The sequence below is a fragment of the Desmodus rotundus genome, chromosome 2 (assembly GCF_022682495.2).
Source record: "Desmodus rotundus isolate HL8 chromosome 2, HLdesRot8A.1, whole genome shotgun sequence".
Taxonomy (NCBI): domain Eukaryota; kingdom Metazoa; phylum Chordata; class Mammalia; order Chiroptera; family Phyllostomidae; genus Desmodus; species Desmodus rotundus.
The window spans coordinates 21,982,794-22,005,929 of record NC_071388.1 but is presented as its reverse complement, the minus strand read 5'-3'; the positions used below and the strand labels follow the sequence as shown (position 1 = coordinate 22,005,929).

At 37.0% G+C, this 23,136-nt stretch overlaps 1 protein-coding gene across 1 annotated transcript; it reads left to right on the top strand.

Moving 5' to 3' along the window:
- Positions 1 to 1,804: 1,804 nt before the first annotated feature.
- Positions 1,805 to 22,162, top strand: SLC33A1 (solute carrier family 33 member 1). The gene is made up of 6 exons (XM_024562940.4): positions 1,805 to 3,012; positions 12,191 to 12,381; positions 17,644 to 17,828; positions 18,093 to 18,210; positions 19,470 to 19,685; positions 20,336 to 22,162. The coding sequence occupies exons 1-6, from the start codon at positions 2,238 to 2,240 to the stop codon at positions 20,501 to 20,503; spliced, it is 1,653 nt and encodes a 550-aa protein (XP_024418708.2). The 5' UTR covers positions 1,805 to 2,237; the 3' UTR covers positions 20,504 to 22,162.
- The last annotated feature ends 974 nt before the right edge of the window (positions 22,163 to 23,136 follow it).

Genomic DNA, 23,136 nt, shown 5'->3' with positions numbered 1-23,136 from the left:
ACTTAGTATTAAATTTTCTGATACATTCATCATTCAACAAGTGTTTGTTTAATTTACAATGCATATGTATTTTAAAAGAAAAAAAATTTTAGTAAGTTCGTAAACCTTTGTTGTCCACAAATGAAACTTCCCTTAAGAACTACCATTCCTTAGAAAGTTTTCCTTAAAACTTCTTAAACTCAATCAGTTTAACCTTCAAAAACTTTTCTGAACATGGCATAACATTAGTTTTTAGAAATGAGGTGTCTACATAGTTTGGTTTCCTGTCTAAACTCTAGCTTACATTTAACAAGTGTGTAACTTTTTGTATTCAAATGTTAATGTCCATCTTCAAGAAACCAATCTTTTTTCTCAATAATTTGAGATGGAAAACATTTATTTCAACATATGTAAGTGGCAGAGGCCAGCAATAGTAATTTTATCTCTTAAATGATGTGAAGTTGTTATGTTTAACTTTTAAGTATATGGGTTGTGTTTTTAGAATTAGTTATCCAGTGAAAAACAATCTTACACATAAAACTTTATATATTTACATATTATATATGTATATATAAATTATATATACATATATAATTTATATGTACTCATATAAATTATATATTTATATATTACACATAAAACTTTTTATAGGTGATGTATTTTCTATGCTCATCATGTGCCATTGTGTCAGCTCCAACTCCAGTGGACTCTGTGACTGATGTCTACAACAATGTCCTGTCCTCGATAGCCCTGCTAAGGTCCTGTAGACTCCTGTCTTCTCTCTTATGGAGTCAATCTATCTCATATTTGGCCTTCTTTCCCTGCTACCTTCTACTTTTCCAACATTACTATCTTTTCTAAAGAACCTTGCCTTCTCACAAGGTGTCTGAAGTAAGATATCAGTTTTATCATTTTTGCCTCTACCTATGTTTCAGGCTTAACTTGCTCTAGGACCCACTCATTCATCTTTCTGGCAGTTCACGTTACCCGTAGAGCTCTACTCCAAGATTATTTCAAATCAATTTATATTACAAATGTTTTTGGTTCCTTAAGCTTATTTTTCTCTTATTTCTCTTACTATGAATACATATTGAATACAAATTTTGTTAACATTTAACAAAATTTTAATACTTGCCTCTTGCAAGAACTTTTACAGCAGCTCAAAAATAGTGGGATGTAACGAGTTGCATACATAATTCCAACCCACTCAACCTAGTGGATGGGATCACCTAGACCCCAGTTTCCCTTCCTGTCTTCCTCCATTTTGGAAAACGGAAAACAGATAAACCTAACACCTCTCGGGCAGTTTCATTCATTCTGTAAACAGGCTCTGTAAGGCATCTCTTCAAGATTTAGCCAAGCCTTTTTCCTACCCTTTGGGGGCCACAAAGCACCCTTGCCTGCACATTTTCTCCCGGGTTCTGCTCGGCCCACGAAATTAACGGCGTTAATTTCGAACCCCCAACCTGCAGTTCGGGCACTGCCCTTTCTCAGCTTAACAACCAGCCCTTGCTTGGCTGCTGTAGCTTCAGAGGCTGCAAGGCGTGAGCACTGGCCGCGGACAGGTTTGGCTCAGCTCGCCCTCACGTGGCAGCCACGGCCCAATGGCCCAGGCCCACGCTTTCCAGACGGCCGCATGCGCTCACAGAGCCTCAGCGCTTCTGGCGCCCCGCCCCTGCCACACTGTGCCACCCCATTAACCCTCCCATGAGGTCCCGGCCGCCAGAATTGCGGGTTCCTACCGAGCCTTGTTTCCCAGCCGGGGCCCGGAGCCTGTCCTGATTGGCTTGCCCCGAGGGCGGAGAGGGGACTTCTTTGAGACTAGGACCACTTCCTGAAGCGCAGGGCAGGAAGTTACCAGGTGTAGCTAGAGTCCCGCGGAGAAAGTGCTGTCGGCTGCACTGGCCGCGGCGCGAGCCGACCAGTCTTGCTGCGGTTGGGCGCGGGTTTCCTTCGTAGCACCACGGCCCCCTCCTCCAGCCCCGAGCCCGGCGCGGCTGCCCGGGGGGCTCCTTCAGCCTCCTTGACGCCGCTCCAAGGGGCACTTACCTAGCCATCGCTTGGGTCTCCAGCCTGGAGACTAGCTCCCGGCCTCAGCTCTCCGAGCCGCAGTAAGAACGGTCCTTGTCACCCTCGCTCTACCTTCCTCTGAGCCATCGAGACCCTGGTCCAGAGCGGCAGCCTTGGACCTCGGACTAGACAGATCCAAGACGCTCAGCCCAGACTCCCCTCAGACAGGGCTTTTCATCGTCTCTAATATGTCACCCACCATCTCCCACAAGGACAACAGTCGGCAACGACGGCCAGGATCTTTCAACCCCTCCCTGGATATGAAGAGCGGCCCTCTGCCGCCGGGCGGCTGGGATGACACTCATCTCGAGTGGGCGGGCGGAGAAGGGGACAAAGAAGCTTTTCTTTCGGACCTCGGCACCGGTGATTTCTCAACACCACCAGGGAGCTGCCGGGCCGAATTAAGTAGCATTTTTCTGTTGCTGTTTCTTTACGTGCTTCAGGGCATTCCTCTGGGCCTGGCGGGAAGCATACCACTCATTTTGCAGAGCAAAAATGTTAGCTATACAGATCAAGCTTTCTTCAGTTTTGTCTTTTGGCCCTTCAGTCTCAAATTGCTCTGGGCCCCATTGGTTGATGCGGTTTACTTTAGGAACTTCGGTCGTCGCAAATCTTGGCTTGTCCCTACACAGTATATACTGGGAATCTTCATGATATATTTATCCACTCAGGTGGACCGTTTGCTCGGGAATACCGATGGCAGAACCCCTGATGTGGTTGCTCTCACAGTGACATTCTTTTTGTTTGAATTCCTGGCCGCCACTCAGGACATCGCTGTGGATGGTTGGGCATTAACCATGTTATCCCGGGAGAACGTGGGTTATGCTTCTACTTGCAATTCAGTGGGTCAAACAGCGGGCTATTTTTTGGGCAATGTTTTGTTTTTGGCCCTTGAATCTGCCGACTTCTGTAACAAATATTTGCGGTTTCAGCCTCAACCCAGGGGCATCGTTACTCTTTCAGGTAGTGTATTTAAACTATGCTGTTTGGTTTGTTTTACGTTTATGAATCCTTTTGAAAGTGTGTGACATTGGAGGGAAGCTCATTGTTTAATTTACTGGAAATCATTTTACGGGAAGTGACACAAGGTAAGTGTTCTGTTCCACTAAAATGAGAATGACGTTATTGGAATAATTAATCATAAGTGATCAGTATTGTGCAGTAAGCAGGGAGAGGCAGCCTTTGGAACGGCAAACAAAACTCAGTCTAGGGACCTGTTGCCTAATACACAGTTGAACTTTTTTGTTGTTGTTCTCACCCAAAGACATGCTTATTGATTTTAGAGAGAGAGAAGGGAGGGAAAGAGGGAGAGAAACATGGATCTGTTGCCTTTCATAAGCACCCCGACCAGGGAAGAACCCCACCGGGGACCAAACCCATAATCCAGGCCTGTGCTGTAACAGGGAATTGAACTCCTGATCCTTCTGTTTACCGGACCAGGCTCCAACAAACTGAACCACGCTGGCTGGTAACATTTTTTAAAAGTCTGGCTAATGTGAAGACATGAATCCAGATTGACACCTGTGTTTCACATTTTCCTTTTTTCTTTCCCTGGATTTAGATTTCTGTTCCACTTTCAGCCCCAATTCTTATATCAAGAGACTTCATTTAGCCCTCTTGTGAAAGGAATACGGTTAATTTACTCCAACATTAATTATTTGGCTAAGGGACAGAGTTCCAAGGATCTGCTAGAAAGCAGAGCCCAAACCACAAGGAACTGGAGAGAGGCCCATTTTAGGGGAGCTCAGAGTTGCTGGTTATTGACTGCTTGTGGGAGTCAGGCTTTACATTGTAGATACTTGACCTTGTTGAGTGATAACACACCAGTGAGGTGGGTAAGTGAAATTCCAGAATGCACACCAGGTGAAAATGCACTGAAGAAGCCAAGTACAAAACAGTATAGGACAGTGCCCGTGATGTTCAAAGCGCCTGAAGCAGTATTTGCGGGGACCGGGTTTGGGAAATAGTGGAAAGAAAGGTAGTGACCAAATCAGTAAGATTTCCTTTAAGTGCTATGAGAAAGAGTTTGAAGTTTAGTAAGAAATTGGGTGTAAGTTCTACAAAATTTCCTCTTTATCTGCATGAGTAAAATACATGCCTCTGTAAGGTTTTATGAGGATTTAAAAAAAATTTCCTAATAACTAGGAAACAGAAGTGAAATGACCACTATTAGTACTACTCAACATCAGGAATATAATATAATTCTTCATTCTGGTAGTGATGATGAATTTAAACAGCTAAATTTTCTCTCATCTTCCCAGTACTAGATTGGGAATTCCCAACAGGGTAAATCAGGGGTTGTGTGGCAAAGGAAGTGTAAGAGTTATAGTATTTGGGGAGTGGCAAGGAGGGAGGGATTCACGACTGAAATACTCATCCCCTGAAATCTTAGGAACCTCTACACCCCGTAAGGGATCCCTTTTCTACCTCAAACCGCTAGTGAGCCACTACTACTGATGAAATGATAATTATACTTTTCATTAGTTGGTTTGGGGCCAAAAATGATTGAGAGCTGATTGTTTTGCACTAGATAGATTTGTCAGAATTTTCTGGGCTCCTACGCCTGCTCTGTGGATAAATCTCTGACTAAAAATAATTTGTGACTGCATCAGATTGGCATGTTGTTGCTTTTTCCTTGTCCTGCTTTTCATTGTGTACTGGACTGTGCATGCCAGTAGGAAAGGCTAATGAGGTGATAATGTTACTAAACACACGAAGCCTCAGTAGAGAAATTAAGATTTAAAAGGCTGTGGAAACTATATTACTTACAAGGTAAATTAACTCTCTGTTAAGTGTAAGAGTGATTCTAATTATCTTTCCTTAGCCATAGGTGTTCCCCAATAGGAAGATCAAAATTGTGCCATTGGAGTTTCATTTACACTGATTTGTTATTTTGAATAGCTGTTTATCTGTGGAATTTGAACTTTGTTCTCCTGGAAATTGTAAAAGTAGCTTACTGTTTAATTTGATTTTTTGTATCTGCTGTGGACTGCTGTTTTGGGTTTAAACATTTTAGTAAGCTAAGAGTTGAAGAGTTTCTGACTTTTCATTTGTCTCTGTGACTGCACGGAACACATTCAGGGCCTTGTACTTTCTGGAACTTACTGTACAGTAACTGAGAAAAACCAGTGGTTTTGAGGAATTTAAAGAGCATGGAAGTAATCATCAAGGAAATAAAATTGCTTAGGTAATAAAAGAAGAGCCAAACACTGAGGCAGATGCTTAGAAAATCAGGAAATTAAAAGCAGGCCTTATTTTTTTGTAGAATTCTAAAATATGTTCTTTGATTAATGCTTTGAGTGTTACAAATACATGGAAGTGAATACATTGAGAAAGAACAGTTTTTGCCATCTGGAAAGCAGTGATCTAAATAGTAAATATAGAACAAGAAGGATAGGGTCCGAACAGAATCCTCTAGAAACAAAACCTTGATTATGCTGAGACTCGTTTTGGTACCATCAAGGGTCCAGGACAGAACTAAACTCACAAGTGGGCTTTTTCTGTGCTGCCACATTTGGTTTTCTAGGATCTTTAATAGCAAAAAGGCATGACTTTTTAAGATGCAGGAACTGATTGAAGTAACCCAAAAGAACATAGAGATGAAAAACATGAAGTTTTATGACTTGAAAGAATGACGTATTTCAATTTCTTCATTCTTGTAGATGAAGAAACTGCAGCCAAGTGGCTAGAGATAGATGTATACCTACAGTTTAGATTTCCTGACTCCTTAAATATAATACACGTACAATGTAACAATAAAATATAATATGTGCTCACTGGGCTTTTCTATCAAAGAAAAGTAGCACTAGGACAGCTTATGTCTACAGAAACATCAGCCAACTCCTGGACGGTCCAATGAGCAGAAGTGACAGATCAAAAAGGTTTTTTGTTTATTTTAAGTGATGCATGTTATTCATTTACTCACCAATGAGTGCCTATTTGATGCTAGCCATGTGATAGTATTATAGTTTGATGAATAATATATCTGGGAATAATAGACCTGGGAATTTTCTGCTCCTAATGAATTTAGAGTCTGTAGTGAGGTTTGTAAGCCAAAATGATGGAGGGGGGTAAATGGATAATATGAATGAGTGGGTTGGTACGAGACTGCAGGGATTGGAGGTGGCAGTGATGACCTGGAAAACCCATGCTCATCTAATAGCAGGGAGCTTCAATGTGGCAATAGGGTCCTAGGATTGTTAGATTTTATGAATATTCAAGAGAAGCTGAAAAGTTTTTTTCCTAATTAAAACAGTGTTTATTGGTTTTAGCCAGAGAGGAAGCGGGTTGGGGGGCTGAGGGGAGGAGGAGAGAAACATCAACTGATTGCCTCCCATACATGCCCCGACCTGGAATCAAACCTACAATCTGGGTATGTGCCCTGACCAGTAATCAAACCCCCAACCTTTTGGTGTAAGGGACAACCTCCAACCAACTGAACCACGTCGGCCTGGGCTTTTCCCCCTACTTTTAAAAACACTAATTAGATTCGTGTAAAATGTCTTTTGGCCAGATCTAGCTGGTAGTTGAGGCCAACTGCTCTGCAAGCAGGTATCAATAATGAATAGAAGTGATTGGGACAGGAAACAGGAAATTTGGGTTTGGGGACAGGGAGCAGGTTAGTCTGATATCAGAGAAGAGAGCTAAACATATTAACAGTTTATCAATCAGCTTGTTTATAGACATACACATTAGGAGTCAGAGAAAAAGGAACTGTTGGTTTGAAAAAACTGATGGTCTTAAGTGTGAAGCTAATCAAACTGGTGATGATAGTAGTGAAAACAGTATGTATTCATAAGACATTCATGCTTTGAACTAGGAAGAGAGCAGGACTAATTCTTAGTGACACATCTCTTTGACTTGCTTTTTGAAGCAGGACTAATTAATGTATTTTATGTGACTAGCAATGCTATTCAGAATTGGGTAGAACTAAATGACCCGTTTCTAGGTAGGCAGGTTAAGTTTAAAGCGCCTTTTACATTCTCAAAAGATAAAACTAAAGAGATGGAGAACAGATTGATAGTTGCTAGGGGTTGTGGGTGAGGAGAAGATGAGGGATAGCCTGGGGGAGTTGTGGGGAGTTGGAGCCTGTGATGGAGCTGTTCTGCGCCTTGGTTATGGTTGTGATTTGAAAATGATACATGTGTTAAAATTCATAGAACTGTACATTGAACGTATTTAGTTTTACTGTATAATAACAAAGTAAGAGTTGTATTAAAAAAACTAATTCATTACCTTAAAAGCTAATCTCAGTAAATATTATACCACAAAAACAAGTCCATTACCTTTAAAGATAATTTCTGTATAATAATTCAAAAAGTAAGATTTATAAAAAAATTTTTTTAAATCCATTAACTACCATGGCCAGGTGGCTCAGTTGGTTGGAGCATCTTCCCATACACCAAAAGGTTGTGGGTTCCATGCTTGGTCAGGGTACATACCTCGGTTGTGGGTTCGATCCCCGGGCTGGGAGCATACAGGAGGCAACTGGCTGCTGTTTCACTCTCCCATCAAAGTTTCTCTCTCGCTCTCTCTGTCTCCCTTCCTCTCTCTCTAAAAATCAAACATATCCTCGGGTGAGGATTAAAAAAAAATCCATTACCCTAAAAGCTAATCTCTGGGTAAGGATGATATAATCCTTGAGTTTAGCTTCTTTTTTGCCTTGAATGAAACAAGTCCATAAATCTGGTGGATCTTACCTTCAATGTAGACAAACGGAGCAAATTTGAACTTATTTTCAAATGTGGTGGACTTAGTAGTAAAGTGAGATAGTTGAAAAAATACTGCGGCTAATATATTTAAGAAGGATTGGATATCGGATATTAAAAACTGGAGCCAAGCCCTGGTTTGTGTGGCTCAGTGGATTGAGTGCCAGCCTGTGAGCCAGAGGGTTGCTGGCTCATTTCCCAGTCAGGACACATGCTTGGGTTGCGACTTGGCCCCCAGTATGGGGCATCCACGTTGATATTTCTCTCCCTTTTTTTCTCCCTCCCTTCCCCTTTCTCTAAAAATAAATGAAATCTTAAAAAAGAAACAAAAACAAAAACTGGAGCCCACACCACAGAAGGAAGGCCTTAAAGCCACTTAAAAAAGAAAAGAAAAAGGAAGGAAGGAGAAATGGTGCTATGTGCTTTCTTTGTCAAGTAAAGAACTGTGGGATTGCTTTTGTGTGGAAAAGTCAATTAACAAAATACATAGTGAACAAAAAAATCATTAGGTTTTATTTGGCATGGATCTTACTCTGAATTTCACTTCTGATTTTACTGAAATTTATTTAGAGGCCAATGGAATTAGCCTGTAAAGATTTCTTTTTTGATTCTTTAAAGTCCTGCATATCTTGTTCTTAGCACAGTCTTAGAACTTTTGCATTCTTAAATTTTCCATACATTTTTTAAAAGCTTTTTATTTTAAAATAATTATGGATTACAGGAGGTTGCAAAGAAATACTTAATGAAATCCCATGCACCCTTCCCCCAGCCTCCTCCCCTAACATCTTAGGTAACTATAGTACAATATCAAAACCAACAAATTAACAAAATCGATAGAGCTTGTTAAGATTTCACCAATTATACGCGCACTCATTCGTGTGTGTGCATGTGTGTGGTATAAGCAGTTCCAGCACATGCGCAGCCTGGGCTAACCACCACCACAGCAATCGAAATACGCAGCTGTACCATCACCTCGAGACTCCTTTGTGTTGCCTTTTACAGCCATCCCCATTTCTTCCTCTCCATGCCTAACCCTAGCAACCACTAATTTGTTTTCCATCTTCAGAATTGTTATTTCAGAAATGTTACCTAAATGAAATCATGCACTATGTAACCTCTGGAGATTGATCCTTTCCATTCAGCTCAATTTCTTCCAGGTTCATCCAGGCCGTTGCATGTGGTTTATTTCTTTTTATTGCTGAGAAGTACTCATTTGTTAGACATATCACAGTTTATTGCCCCACTCATTCGTTGAAGGAGATTAGGGTAGTTTTGAGGTTTTGGGTATTGCTTATGTGAAAATAAGGCTTCATTTGTCTGAGATGAATGCCCAAGAATGCAAATGTTCGTTTATGCTAAGTCCATTCTTAGTTCTGAAAGGAACTCCCAAAATTTTTTCCAGGTGGTCCTACCATTTTATCTCCCTACCAGCAGTGTATGAGTGATCCGATCCACCTTCTCTGCGTCTTCGCCAGCATTTGATGTGATCGTTCTTTTTCTTTTTTTTCTTTTCCCAGTTTCTTTTTTGATGTGATCATCATTTTTATTTGATTGCACTGTCCTGTGTTTTGCCTTGAATGTTAAGCATCCAGCTGCTAGCTATTATATCCTATTTTTGCATTCATGAGAGCCCTAGGTAAGATCTCGTAGCCACTTCAGAATATTTAGCTTGTATTACAGAACTTGGCTCAAAAATCATATTTATGAGACTTAATCATCAGCTTTGACATCTTGATCATATCATAGAATACATTATATAGTATAACATCACAATGCTTTTGGAGATACATAAATCAAAATGAACGAAATGTTAATAATGAAATACTTAGATCATTTTTGATAATAATACTTTTACAGTGGTTAGTATATCAGGCTATGTATGTTTTAGCATCAAAGCAGTGTTGCTATACAATAGCCAATAGTCCAATGGTCAGTAATTATGGTAATTATATTCATAAATTATGTCAGTATGTTTTCTGGCAGTGGCAAAGCCTCTCTTTCAGAGCTGTTAGCTTCATTCTGTTCACGTGAGCTATGGAAAGCCTTCAAATTAGGGCTCTGAATGATGCATTGTTACTATTTTCTTCTTTCCCGTGCCCTGTGTTGTCCTCAAAGCACGGAGAATTACACATAATCCCGTCTGCAAACAATACTGAAACCTGTTTAACCTGTTCTTACTCTCTTTCTCTCCTGCTATTGATATCAAGGAGTTTAAGTTTCAGATGAAAATTTTTTTCATTAAAATTGGGAGACTATACTAAGCAAGTTTTTAAAAAAACATTGCTTAGAGAACTGGGATTCTTAAAGTAATATATAACTGAAAAACTTTTAATTTTAATTTTAATTTTTAATTTTAATTTTCACTTAACATTTACATAGAGACCATTAATTGAATTTTCTGGTGACAGTGATAAAAATATTGTTTTGGAGGGTTTCTTAAATAGTAAATTTAAGCCAAGTAAGTAACAAAAACTTTCTGAATGAGAATAGTATTATAGATGAAATTCTGTAAACAGGCCTTGTTTGTCACATTTCACAGATGACTTTTAAGGATGCAAAAATAATGAACATTAGCCTTATTTAAGAAATAATCTTAAATTTTTGTTCATTCCTTTTAAATTAGATTTCAAAACGTCCTATTAACATAAACTAGAAATTGTGATGTTATTTTGATGGACTTTAATCATAACTTGTATATATTACTGTGTTTTAAAATGGATACCTTTGCGTTTAAGAATGTTTTGTGTTTTCTGATATCTAAAGTATAACTTTCCCATGTAGGAGAACTCACTTCAGAATACAAATTTCCATATATGCTTGAATCATTTTAGCTTCTTTCATTTGCATCACCTGAGTAACATAGTCTCGTTTCTGGTTAGCCCTGTGGAGACTAAACAAGAATTCAAGTAAATTCTTGTAAATTTTTGTTGCAACATTAATTTTTTAAAAATTATGCAGGTTGTGTAAAAGATTATAAAATCCAAATTCAGATTTAGTTTCAAGTTCTGCCTCAATAATTTGACCTCTGGCAAAGATTTGAATATTCTGGGCTTCTTTTCCTCATGTCTGCATAGTAATAATGCCTGCTTTGCCTGTCTCACGTGTGTGTGTGAGAAAACCAAATCGGATGACATGTAAGAAAGGCGTGCTTAAATACTAAGGTGAAAAATCGGTCTAAACGAATGATGCTATTGTCTCCGTCATAAGTGAGGTTCAAGTGGTAGTGGTCGCCATCAGCTAGCGCGCCGCGGAGCAGGGCCCCGCACAAAGGCAGGCGCCGACTGAAGAACTCTGTACTTGTTTTCGGGAAAAGGTAACTAGGTTCCATGAACAGTTTGTTGTGCTCTATGAGCAATAAAATAACAAGTAGACATATAAAGTTAGTACAAATCTAGAATGTTAGAGCTAGAGAGCATCTGGGATTTTCTAGCCAGGCCTCTTATTTTATAGACGGTGAAACTGGCTGTGTTATCCAATGAGTTTTATAGGGAAGAACTAAGATGCGTTTCTCAGGGTGATTAAGGAGATACAGGTTTTGAAATTTATTATATAAGGCATCAAATCACAATTTTATCACTGACTCAATTAACTTCAGGCATAACGTCTCTAAGTCTGTTTCTTTATCTGCAAATTGGGACTAGTAATAAATGAATCTCTCGGGTTGTTGTAGTAAGGAGACGGTATATGTAAAATGCTTGGCACACTTACGGCACGATGTATATTCAATAAATGTGCCTTTATGATTACTATTATTTTGAGGTACTACAGAGACTCTTTCAGAACATCATTCACCCTCTGCTTTATTTGTTCAAAATAATGGCTAATGGACCACCTGTCTTTCACTGACAACCCAAACAGTGATTTGCACGTGTCCCCATTGTGCAACTACAAGTGTGAAAAAACTGTTTCTGTCCCTCAGTATTGAAAACAGAAGGCTATTCTCCAACAGTTTTAAAACATTAGGAAGTTTAAAAATACGAGCTGGGAAATCTCAATGATCACCTGCTTATTGTCTAAGTTGTCATCATTTAATAAAGAACTGAAATGGCTTAGGTGCTTAAGAAGTATGACTGATGGGTTGGTCATAGGGGATGTGAAAATCACCTCTCCCAACCCCAAGCATGCCTCTGGAATAATGACAGGTAGACTTCTACTTTCATCCAACCCGCTAAGTGTCTGCAACCCTGTTCTTTTTCCTCCTTCAGTATCCCTGTCTATTTGGGGTCTATGTAACATGTATTAACAGAACCAGGTCTGCCTGGCTCATCTGTAGCGTCTGGTACTTATGGTACCTTGAACACGATAGGCACATTGTGCTAACTTTTTTTTTAACAGATTTTAATTGAGGAAGAGTTGTATACAGAATTATATACTATCAGTGAAGTTATGTCATTTCAAAAGTTAATTATAGATTTTAACATTTTAAATTTCAGATTTCCTTTTTTTCTGGGGAAGTGTATTTTTGATAACAACAACTTTAGTTGCCATTCTGAAAAAAGAAAACAAAGAGGTATCAGTAGGAAAAGAAGAAACCCAAGGGATCACAGATACTTACAAGCTGCTTTTTGCAATTATAAAAATGCCAGCAGTTCTGGCATTTTGCCTTCTGATTCTAACTGCAAAGGTAAGATTTATGAAGCTGTTTACCATTCTGTTATAATCACCATTATCATGAAATACTTTTGTTGCCTTTTCAAATCATAAGCTCCTTTCCACTACTATTAGAATTTAACAATAAAAAGCAATTTTTGTTTTATTAAATATGTTTTAAAAGGTGTGATGATATCAAATATAATTTCAAAATATATCAAAGTATATCTGGGGATCCTGAAAAGAATTTTGCCAATTTAAATATGTCTAATAAATGTGAAATTTATTTAATGAAAAATATTAATGCTTGGTATAAAAGTGAATGCCTTGAAAAAGAACAATAGCTCTACTGTTACAATGAGTATACGTTTAATGTTAGAGATAGTAAAATTATTTACCTAGGGCGTGATTTACAAAGATATAGAAATGTATGAGTATTAGAAGTTTATTTAAAAATCAGTTGCATTTTTTAAATGTTAGAAGGAAATATACCATAAAAATGGGGATCTTAGTGATTTTTATTTTATTTTTTATGGTTTCTATATAAAGAGGTCCTAATTTTATAGTTCTAAAATTTTGTTTTATTTTTAATATATTTTATTGATTATGCCATTACAGTTGTCCCATTTTTTTTTCTCCCCTTTGATTCCCCTATGCCCTGTACCCTCCCTCCCACCAGCATCCCTTACCCATTACATTAGTTCATGCCCATGGGTCATGCATATAAGTTCTTGGGCTTCTCCATTTCCTATATTATTCTTAACCTCCCCCTCTCTATTTTATATTCACCATTTATGGTCCTTATTCCCTGTACTTTTCCCCCCATCCTCCTCTCCCCTCACTGATAACCCTCCAAGTGATCTCCATTCTGTAATTCTGGTCCTGTTCTAGTTGTTTGCTTAGTTTGGTTTTTTTTAGGTTCAGTTGTTGGTAGTTGTGAGTTTGTGGTCATTTTTACTGTTTATATTTTTTATCTTCTTTTTCTTAGATAAGTCCCTTTAACATTTCATACAATAAGGGCTTGGTGATGATGAATTCCTTTAACTTGACCTTATTGGGGAAGCTCTTTATCTGCCCTTCCATTGTAAACGAGAACTTTGCTGGATAGAGTAGTCTTGGATGTAGGTCCTTGCCTTTCTTGACTTTGAATACTTCTTTCCAGTCCCTTCTTGTCTGCAAGGTTTCTTTTGAGAAATCAGCTGACAGTCTTATGGGAACTCCTTTGTAGGTAACTCTCTCCTTTTCTCTCGCTACTTTTAAGGTTCTCTCCTTATCTCGCATCTTGGGTAACGTAATTATGATGTGCTTCCTTGGGACTTTCTGAGCTTCCTGGACTTCCTGGAAGTCTATTTCCTTTGCCAATTACGGAAGTCCTCCTTCATTATGTTTTCAAATAAGTTTTCAAATACTAGATTTCTTGCTCTTCCTCTTCTCCTTCTGGCACCCCTATGATTTGGATGTTGAAACATTAAAACTGTCCTGGAGGTTCCTAAGCCTCTCTTCATTTTTTGGAATTCTTGTTTCTTGATTCTGTTCTGGTTGAAATGTTTATTTCTTGTTTCTGGTCCAAATCTGGCCCCACTGCCTGTCTCCGCCCCTCCTACTAGTCTGGATGAATGTTTCTTCTTTAACTCCGTGGTGGTGGGACTTCCATACAGTTCGATTTTCTGGTAATTCTGGTTATTTTTAGTTTTTAAATTTGTTGTCCTTCTGTTGGTCGTGCGAGGTGGCAGAGTTTATCTACCTACTTCTCCATCTTGGCCAGAAGTTCTGTAGTTCTAAGACATTTTAAAGACATTACACTGGAAGAGAGATAAGTATACTTTGTTAGTGTGAGCTATTGCTAGTGTTGGAATTAATATTCCTAAAACCCAGAATCAGGTATAGGAGTTTCATATTAATATTTAAACTTAGGTATATAATACTTCATAACTAACTTTGACAACCCTGAAGTTAAAATTTTTGCCTCAGTGTTTTTCAAATAATGAACGTTTCCCCCTGTCTAGTAATAGGGTGGGTTAAATTTTAAGGACACATTAGGAAGGTTTAAACTTAAAGAACTTAAACTTCAACTGAAGGTAATGCTGAAAGATTCAAAATAATAATATTAAATAATTACATAATTTACAGATTACTTTCTGTGACATTTTTGGTATATTTTCTGGCCCATTTCCTCCTGAATGTATGTGTGCCCACGTGTGTGTACATATACTTTACACATATAAGTATAATGAACTAATTATAAACAAATTGATATTAATACTATATGTTTATATACACATAAATACTTTAAAAGTGTAATCGTATCATACTGTATATACATTTTAATCTTATTTTTTCTTATGATTCCATATTCCTGTGTCATTAAATAATATTTAAAAACTTTTAAATGACAATATAATTATCACAGTGAATAAAATTGCCATAATTTATTCAATATTTTTCTGCTGTATATTTAATTTGCTTAGGTTTTTTAATTATAAAAATGCACCAGTGAATTTTTTTGTAGAAGTTTTTCTTTGACACTGAATATTTCCTAACAATAGATTCTTAAATGTGAAGTTAGTGGGTCAGTGAATATAATTGCTGAATTACTTTTTAAAAGATTGTAATAATTTATACTGTGCCCAGTAATAAGGAGGTGCTTCAATTACAGAGTCTAGACTCTCACATTCCCCTTTTAAAGTAAACCTCGCCAAAAGAAACATCTCTCCTGACTTTTGTACCAGAAATTAGTTTTTCCTGCTTTTGAGTTTTATATAAATGAAATATCCAGTATATATTTGGATGTCTAGCTCTTGTATTCTTTCACTCAACATTATATTTGTATAATTTATATTGTTATTTATAGCAAAAGTTTGTTTATTCCATTGCTTATAGCATTCCACTGTTTGAATATGCCATAATTTATTCTATCAACAGATACTTGGGTTATTTCCACTTTTTGACTATTATGAATAGTGTTTCTGTGAATATTCATGTACACTACTATTGGTGAACATGGGTGTGCATTTGTGATGAGTAAATACCTAGGTATGTAATTTGTTGGATCATAAGTATTATATGTTAGCATATACTGCCGAACAATTTTCCAAAGTGATTATTTCAGTTTCCCTACCATCAGCACTGCAAGTTCAAATTGCTTTGTAGCCTTGAAAACAGGTTTATTGTCTTGGCAGTTTTAGCCTTTTTGGTGGGTATGTATTGGCATCTTGTTAGGGTTATAATTTGTATTTCTCTGGTACCTAAAGAAACTGAGCATTTTTTTTTCCATATGGTTATGGCCATTTGAATGTTCAATGTTACTTTTTTCTTTAAATTTGTAGAATTTTTATTATTTATATATCCTAGATATGAGGTTATTGTTAGATGTGTATATTACAAATATTTACTACTATACCAGTTTTAGGACAGAGTAAATGTTGAAGTGAGTTTGTATATAGAAGTTTTACAAAGAGAATGGTTGAAATATAAGTGAAATTATTTTCTGGACTTAAGTGAAAGATCTTTGACCTTTAATATTTTTTTTTATGGTGAAATTTGTTTTCTGGCTCCATTTCAAGAGGTTGAAGTATATAGAATTTATATCATTCCTTTTTTAAGGAATTTTTCATTTGATGGAGTTCCATATTTATTAAAAATCTACTGTATCCTTTAAAGAATTCCCATGTGTCTTTATCAAAGTTTTTTAATTGTTACCATTTAGTTCCATTTTCTTCATTTTGTAAGTTTGCAGTCTATTACATATTTCTTCTGAAATATTTGAGAGCAATTTGAATACCATGACCCTTTATCCATAAATGCCTGAAGTATGTGTTTTCTAAGAACAGCTTTCTCCTACAAAGCCACAACTTGGTTAGAAATTAGGAAATTTTAAATTGGTACAATACTATTATCTAATCATAGTCTGTATCCAAATTTCACCAGTTGTCCCAATAATAGACTTTATAACCTTATTTTTTCTTTTCTTGTTACGGATTCAATCCAGGATTACACATTACAATTAGGTGGCATGAGTCTTTCTTTGGCCTTTATGATTTGGACATTTTTAAGGAATATAAATTTTTCATTTATGGTTTTTAAAAAGATTTTTTTTATTTATTTTTTTAGAGAGGGGAAGGGAGGGAAAAAAAGAGGGAGAGAAACATCAATGTGTGGTTGCCTCTCCACTGCACACCCCACTGGGGACCTGGCCCATAACCCAGGCATGTGCCCTGACTGGGAATCAAACCTGAGACCCTTTAGTTTGCAGGCTGGCACTCAATCCACTGAGCCACACCAGCCAGGTCTCATTTATGTTTGTTTGATGTTTCTTTATATTTAAGCTCAGTTACACAAAAATAATCAGAAGTATCACAGAAGTAATATTGTGATGTTTTCATGGAATTACATCAAGAGCCATATATCACGTCCCTTTATTTCATTCATTGTTGTTAACTTTGAGTTATTTGTTAACCTATTTTAAAGTGACTTTCTGTTTGTAATTTAAAACTAATTTGGGGGGAGATAGTTTGAGACTCTAAATATCTTAATTCACCTCAACTTTACTCACTGCTCTTAACATCCTTACTTTTTTTTTAAATATTTATTTTATTTTTAGATGGGGTGGGGCGGGGGAACAACAGGAGAGAAACATCAATGTGTGATTGTCTCTCGCTTGCAACCCAGACATGTGCCCTAACTGGGAATTGAACCAGCAACCCTTTGGTTGGCAGGACCGTGCTCAGTCCACTGAGCCACACCAGCCACGTGTTGTTGTTTTTAAGAATTAATCTAACCATACTTTTTCTTCCCTCTCATTTTATTCAACCTCTCAGATATAATGTTTTTTCAGAATTACTTTTGAAATGTTAGAAGACTTCTGAAAATTTTATTATGGTCAGTCAGAAATTATCAGAAATATGTATTTTTGGCAGTGATGTTTCATTTTAACCAGTTTATTTGGTGTCAATTAAAAGTTTTCTTTTGAACTTAAAATATATAAATCAGCAAGTTTGGATTTGGATACTTTATTGTAAGAGATTGAACTTTTGAAATGGAAATTTAATTGTAATTAGAGCCATCTACAGTCCCTAAGAGGGCTGAATTTTTAGTTATTTTTCACTGAGTATTATTAGTAGTCCATAGGGCCAAGTGTACCTTCTCTAACTTGATTGTTGTACCAAATGTAATAATATGACACTTGTAACTGGCATTAGTCAGTAATGAGATTGAGGTTCTTGAAGAGCTTACATATGCCTGGAGGAAAATATTTCATAAATCACAAATGAAAATACTGTTTGTTTTTACATTACAGATTGGTTTCTCAGCAGCAGATGCAGTGACAGGACTGAAGCTGGTGGAAGAGGGAGTGCCTAAAGAACATTTAGCCTTGCTGGCAGTTCCCATGGTTCCTCTGCAGATCGTGCTGCCTCTGATTATCAGCAAATACACCGCAGGTCCCCAGCCACTAAACGTATTTTACAAAGCTATGCCCTACAGGTAAAAACAAAATAAACCCTTCCTAAGTAAGAAAGGTTAAATGAGGAACAGTCGTCAGTGTCACTCATGTCTGTGTGTAGAGTATTTATGGGAAAAAGGCTTCAAAAACATCTTTAATATCATTTATGTGCACTTTTATCTCTTTTTAACCTCCTAGTGGCTTTTAAATATAGGCTTTTTTCATGTGGTAGACAGATTTCTGTTTTAGTTGTTTTTTAACCTAAAGTGGAAGTCAGCTCAGTGTTCCTTTTTTTTTTCCTGTAGATTATTGCTTGGATTAGAGTATGCTCTGCTGGTTTGGTGGACTCCTAAAGTAGAGCATCAAGGGGGATTCCCTGTGTATTACTATGTTATAGTGCTGCTGAGTTATGCGTTACACCAGGTAAGCTTCTTGTTTCCTCAGGAAGTAAACTTCCTCATAAAATAAAGACATTTTTCTATGGTTGCCTTAAAATAATGATAGCAAATTTTAAGATTTAAGCACAGATCTGATGATGAAATTATTTGACTGTACTTTAAACTTTGTGACTTTTTTAAAAAGATTTTATTTACTTAATTTTAGAGAGGGAAGGGAGGGAGAAAGAAAGGGAGAGAAACATCCACATGTGGTTGCTTCTCATGCGTCCCCCACTGGAGACCCGGCCTGCAACCCAGGTACGTGCCCTAGACCGGGAATCAAACCAGCGACCCTCTGGTTCACAGGCTGGTACTTAATCCACTGAGCCACATCAGTGAGGGCTCCTTCAACAAATATTAAGTGGCCACTGATTCCATACCAGAAAACATTCTAAGTAGTAAAATATAACAGAGAATAAATCATGCTGAATCCCTGCCCTTGAGTTTGTAACCTAAAGGCTTTCAGAAGGCCTACAGTGAAAGGGACCTGTTTAATTTTATGTAACATAGTGTTTCTGAATCTTATTTGATATTGGAACATCCCATGGAACAGTATTCAAAGAAATGCTGTTTTGGAAACATGGTTTATTTCCCTGTTCCTAAATGGATGGTTAATTCTTGCTTCTTAAGCACTTTTGCATTTAAGGAGATTTTCTCTTCAGTTTGTCACATAAACTTTGAAATGCTATTTTTCCTATATATGTAGAAGAAATTATATATATGTATATAATTGTATTTCATGTTTCTTTGAATATCTGATTGCTTCCATGTATAATACACACACACATGGACACACACAGACATATGATACATTCAGGTGCAGTAAAACACGAGGTTTTGGCTATTCCTATGTGCATCTTCAAGACCACCTCACTCGTCGTTTTCTCATTTGAGCCTTCCTTGACTTGTTACGGTGAAATTAATCTCTCGTTTATTTAGGCCCCAGTAGCACGATGGATGTACTTCTGTTTATAAGACCTATCACATTTCATCATAATTATTTATTCCCTATTTATCCAGCCTGGAATAAATTCTCGAAGGACACGGAGAGACTCCTAGTCATCTTTCTATTGCCACGATCTAGCGTAAAGTCTGATCAGTGAATATTCAATAAATGTTTGTTGACTTGAGTTTAATAAGCGTCATGAAAATTAAGTTTCAGGTTTATGATTTCGATTTTCTTAATTCAGAGTATAGATTTAGAAATTCTAATTGAACTAAAGATGTTTTACATTTTCCTTGTAGGTTACCTTGTATAGCATGTATGTTTCCATAATGGCTTTTAATGCAAAGGTTAGTGATCCACTTATTGGAGGAACTTATATGACCCTTTTAAATACGGTGTCCAATCTGGGAGGAAACTGGCCTTCTACTGTAGCCCTTTGGCTCGTCGACCCTCTCACTGTGAAGGAGTGTGTAGGAACGTCAAACCAGAGTTGTCGAACACCTGATGCTGTTGAGGTAAGGATGTTGTCATTGTAGAGAACATTAACCTAATACTAAGATATTAATTTCTTCATTTTGCCTCGAGAAGTACTATATTTATTTTAAAGATCGTATCTGCCTGTAGCTTCTAGGATAGAAATCGACATACTTTTTTCTTTCCCATCATTCCTGAGGGTTAGAATGCACTCAAATCAGTAAGAGTAGCGTACTTACACGTGCTTCTCAGCAGGGGAGGAGCAGTCCCTCTCCCCTCCACCTGAGGGTCATTGTCCTACACAGTAGGCACTTAATAAATGCATCATTAAGAGTTGTTTCATAATGACAGCAAAGGGAAGTTGCACGGGCTGTTCATTTAACAACTGTAGGTAAAACGAAGCGGTTAGTAGTTTGTTGACACATTACCTGAAGATAACATTAGCCTGCTTGTGGAGGAGATTCACTGGGTGTTTCTTCATATTTCAAATATGAAAAGCTGTATCTTGAAAACAGGTGTTGTTTATAGTATGAGCTGAAATTGCTTTTAATCCCGGTAGCACCGACAGATCAAGATACATTAACATGTAACAAAAATAGATTCTGATTAATCTTTTAAATTACAAACATGTAAATTTTTAAATACTTCCATTTGAAATTATGGAATATTTATCAAAATTTTATTTTTACAGCTTTGCAAAAAACTCGGTGGCTCGTGTGTTACAGTACTGGATGGTTATTATGTGGAATCCATTGTTTGTGTGCTCATTGGATTTGGGTGGTGGTTCTTTCTTGGTCCAAAATTTAAAAAGTTACAAGATGAAGGACCGTCTTCGTGGAAGTGCAAAAGGAGCAATTAATGCATTCACTACTGGGCATTGTAAGAAAGGTAACTATAGTTTAGTTTTAATTCAGAGAGCTATGATAATCAGTGTACAGGACACAAAATGTTGTTTTAAACAAGGAAATTATTACTATGAAATGCCAAATGGTTAAAAAACCGAGACCTCTCTCCATACATGATTATACTTTTCCTTGCCTTGTCAATGTATTTACAGTTTACTTAAGGTCAGGAAACGGGTTCTGAAACAACTTTCCTGGCCTTGTTATTTGATTTATGTCTTTTAAATTGACTGACCAAAATGTGTTTTAAGCTGCAGGGCAGTAGCCATGAGTGGTGCCTGTGCAGTCAAGTGTTGTTACCAGCTTCTGTCACTGAGCTGTATTTAAAACTTTGATAAAATATAGTAAGTGGAAAAGAGCTTGATATTCCCATACTAACTATAACACTCCTGACCTGTTAAAGTTAAATCTTGTTTAGAATTGCAAACTGTTAAATTCTTTGTGGAATTTCCTGAAAAGAGAACTTAGACCACGGACTGAAATGCTACTTCAGTTGTTTTTCTGACCACAGCCATGTTGTACTCACGAATCTGTGTTAAAAAGACTACTTTAAATGTAGTTCCCGCTTTTGTAGGCATTAACGATTTATAAGATTATTGAAACTATTTTTTATAAAATGAAAGCTATGATCTTTAATTTACTGATTCCCCGTCCACCCTTTTTGGGAAGATCTTTTGATTCCTTGTTAACTTTTACACCTAACATACATGTTTTTTGCCACAAGTGCTACACGGCACACGGAAGTCTCATGAGGGGATCAAATGTAGTGTTGTATGTATGTTCTTAGCAAAAGTGTTGAAAATAAAAATTAAATGTTTTCCTTCAAGTAGTTTTTTTTTTTTTAATGGAGAGACAGTAAAGCTTTCAGATTAAGTAAAATTTAAGTGAGTAATACTGTAATTTTTTTAAAATACTCTAAGGAGAGGGACAAAGACATTTTGTGCCTTTGACAAATTAAATCATGTGGTGGAAGAATAATTAAGCACTTTACTAGTGAGAAAAGATCTCACAATTACTTTATATCAAATCAGGTACTGTATTTCCACTTATTAAAACACAGTCTTCTGTTTGTAAACTATAGTTTCCAGTAGAGAATTGCTATTCCAGGAAAATTAAGCTTTTCAGTACGTTTAGCAATTTCCAACATATTATGTTCACCTGGTAATAGATTTCTTTGTGTATTTTGTATTGTGTGTTCCTCTGACTTTTAAAGGATTACAAATCCTTCAAAAGTTAGAGAAAAAGAGAGATAAGTAGAGTCTTACTTAATACTTTTTGTGGAAAAGTATATACTGACTCCTGACTTTGTTAATTTTATAACATAGGTTGAATGTTAGAGTGGGGTTTTTGTAAGTAATGGAGGAGAAAATGGGTGGGAGAAAATGGCACGCAGCACCTGAAGAAGGGTAGAGGCGGTGGCCTCTAGCACTCGCGCACCACAGTGGGAGAGCCTGTGTTGGGCATTGACGCTGGATGCTGAGGAATCACCTGGAAGCTCATCCTAGAGACCAGAAGTCTGCATCAAACAATAGACAATAGTACTTCATCACATGGGTTATGCATTATCATGTGTTATAATCAAAATGTTTACTTGAATAAAGAAAAAATCCACTTAACTCTCACATGTGAAATGTATTTTGATTTTTAATTTTTGGATTAGGTAGCTCACATTGCCATAATTACTTTTTATTTCTTTCTTATGTTATTATGAATTATACATATTTTCAAACATACTTTAAAGTTTTTTTAAAATTTTTATTTCACTGATTTTAGAAAGAGAGGAAGGTGGGGGGAAAGAGAGAAGCGTCGATTTGTTGTTCCACTTATTATATGTGTTCATGGGTTCTTTGGTTGATTCCTGTTGCACCCTTGACTGAGGATTCAACCCACAACCTGGGCGTATCAGGATGATGCTGTAACCAGCTGAGCTACCAGGCTAGGGCTAATGACTGAAGTTTTAAAATATATTTTCAGCCTTTACCCATGAGGTAAAAGCCAGTTAATTGCATTTGTTCCTGAAATGAACAATTATTTTAAACTGTAGTCATTTGGTTATTTGCATACATGCTTATAACGTGTGCCCCACATGACTTATTAATAGCTATGTGCAACTGTGTTGCATCCCTTAGTTACTAATGGCATTTTAACACATGATCTGCCTGAATCTGATGATCTGTGTATTGTAGATCAATAGTACTGGAAAATACTACCTATTTTTGTGTATATTTTTCTTTACTGGTTGATCTTGATAAACTCTGCCCTCGAGGATGAACATTAATTCCTCTGTTTAATGTATATATTTACTGGCCAATATTGGATATGAATACATCTCCTTATGTCAGTACCTCTATTTGCACATTGGCTTCAACCTGTGTACATCTGAGTTTGAAAAGTTCTTAGAAGATTAGCTAAGATCAAAACAAAAAACCCCCTCCTTTGTAAATATTTTAATTTTGCCTGATCAATCATAAAATACTCGTTCAACACATAAAATAGGTATTTCTTTCTTTGTATTAAACCTTTGAAATCTAAACCTGCGATCTAAACCTATTACTTGATTTCTTCCCTTTATTACAAGGGATTTTAGGCT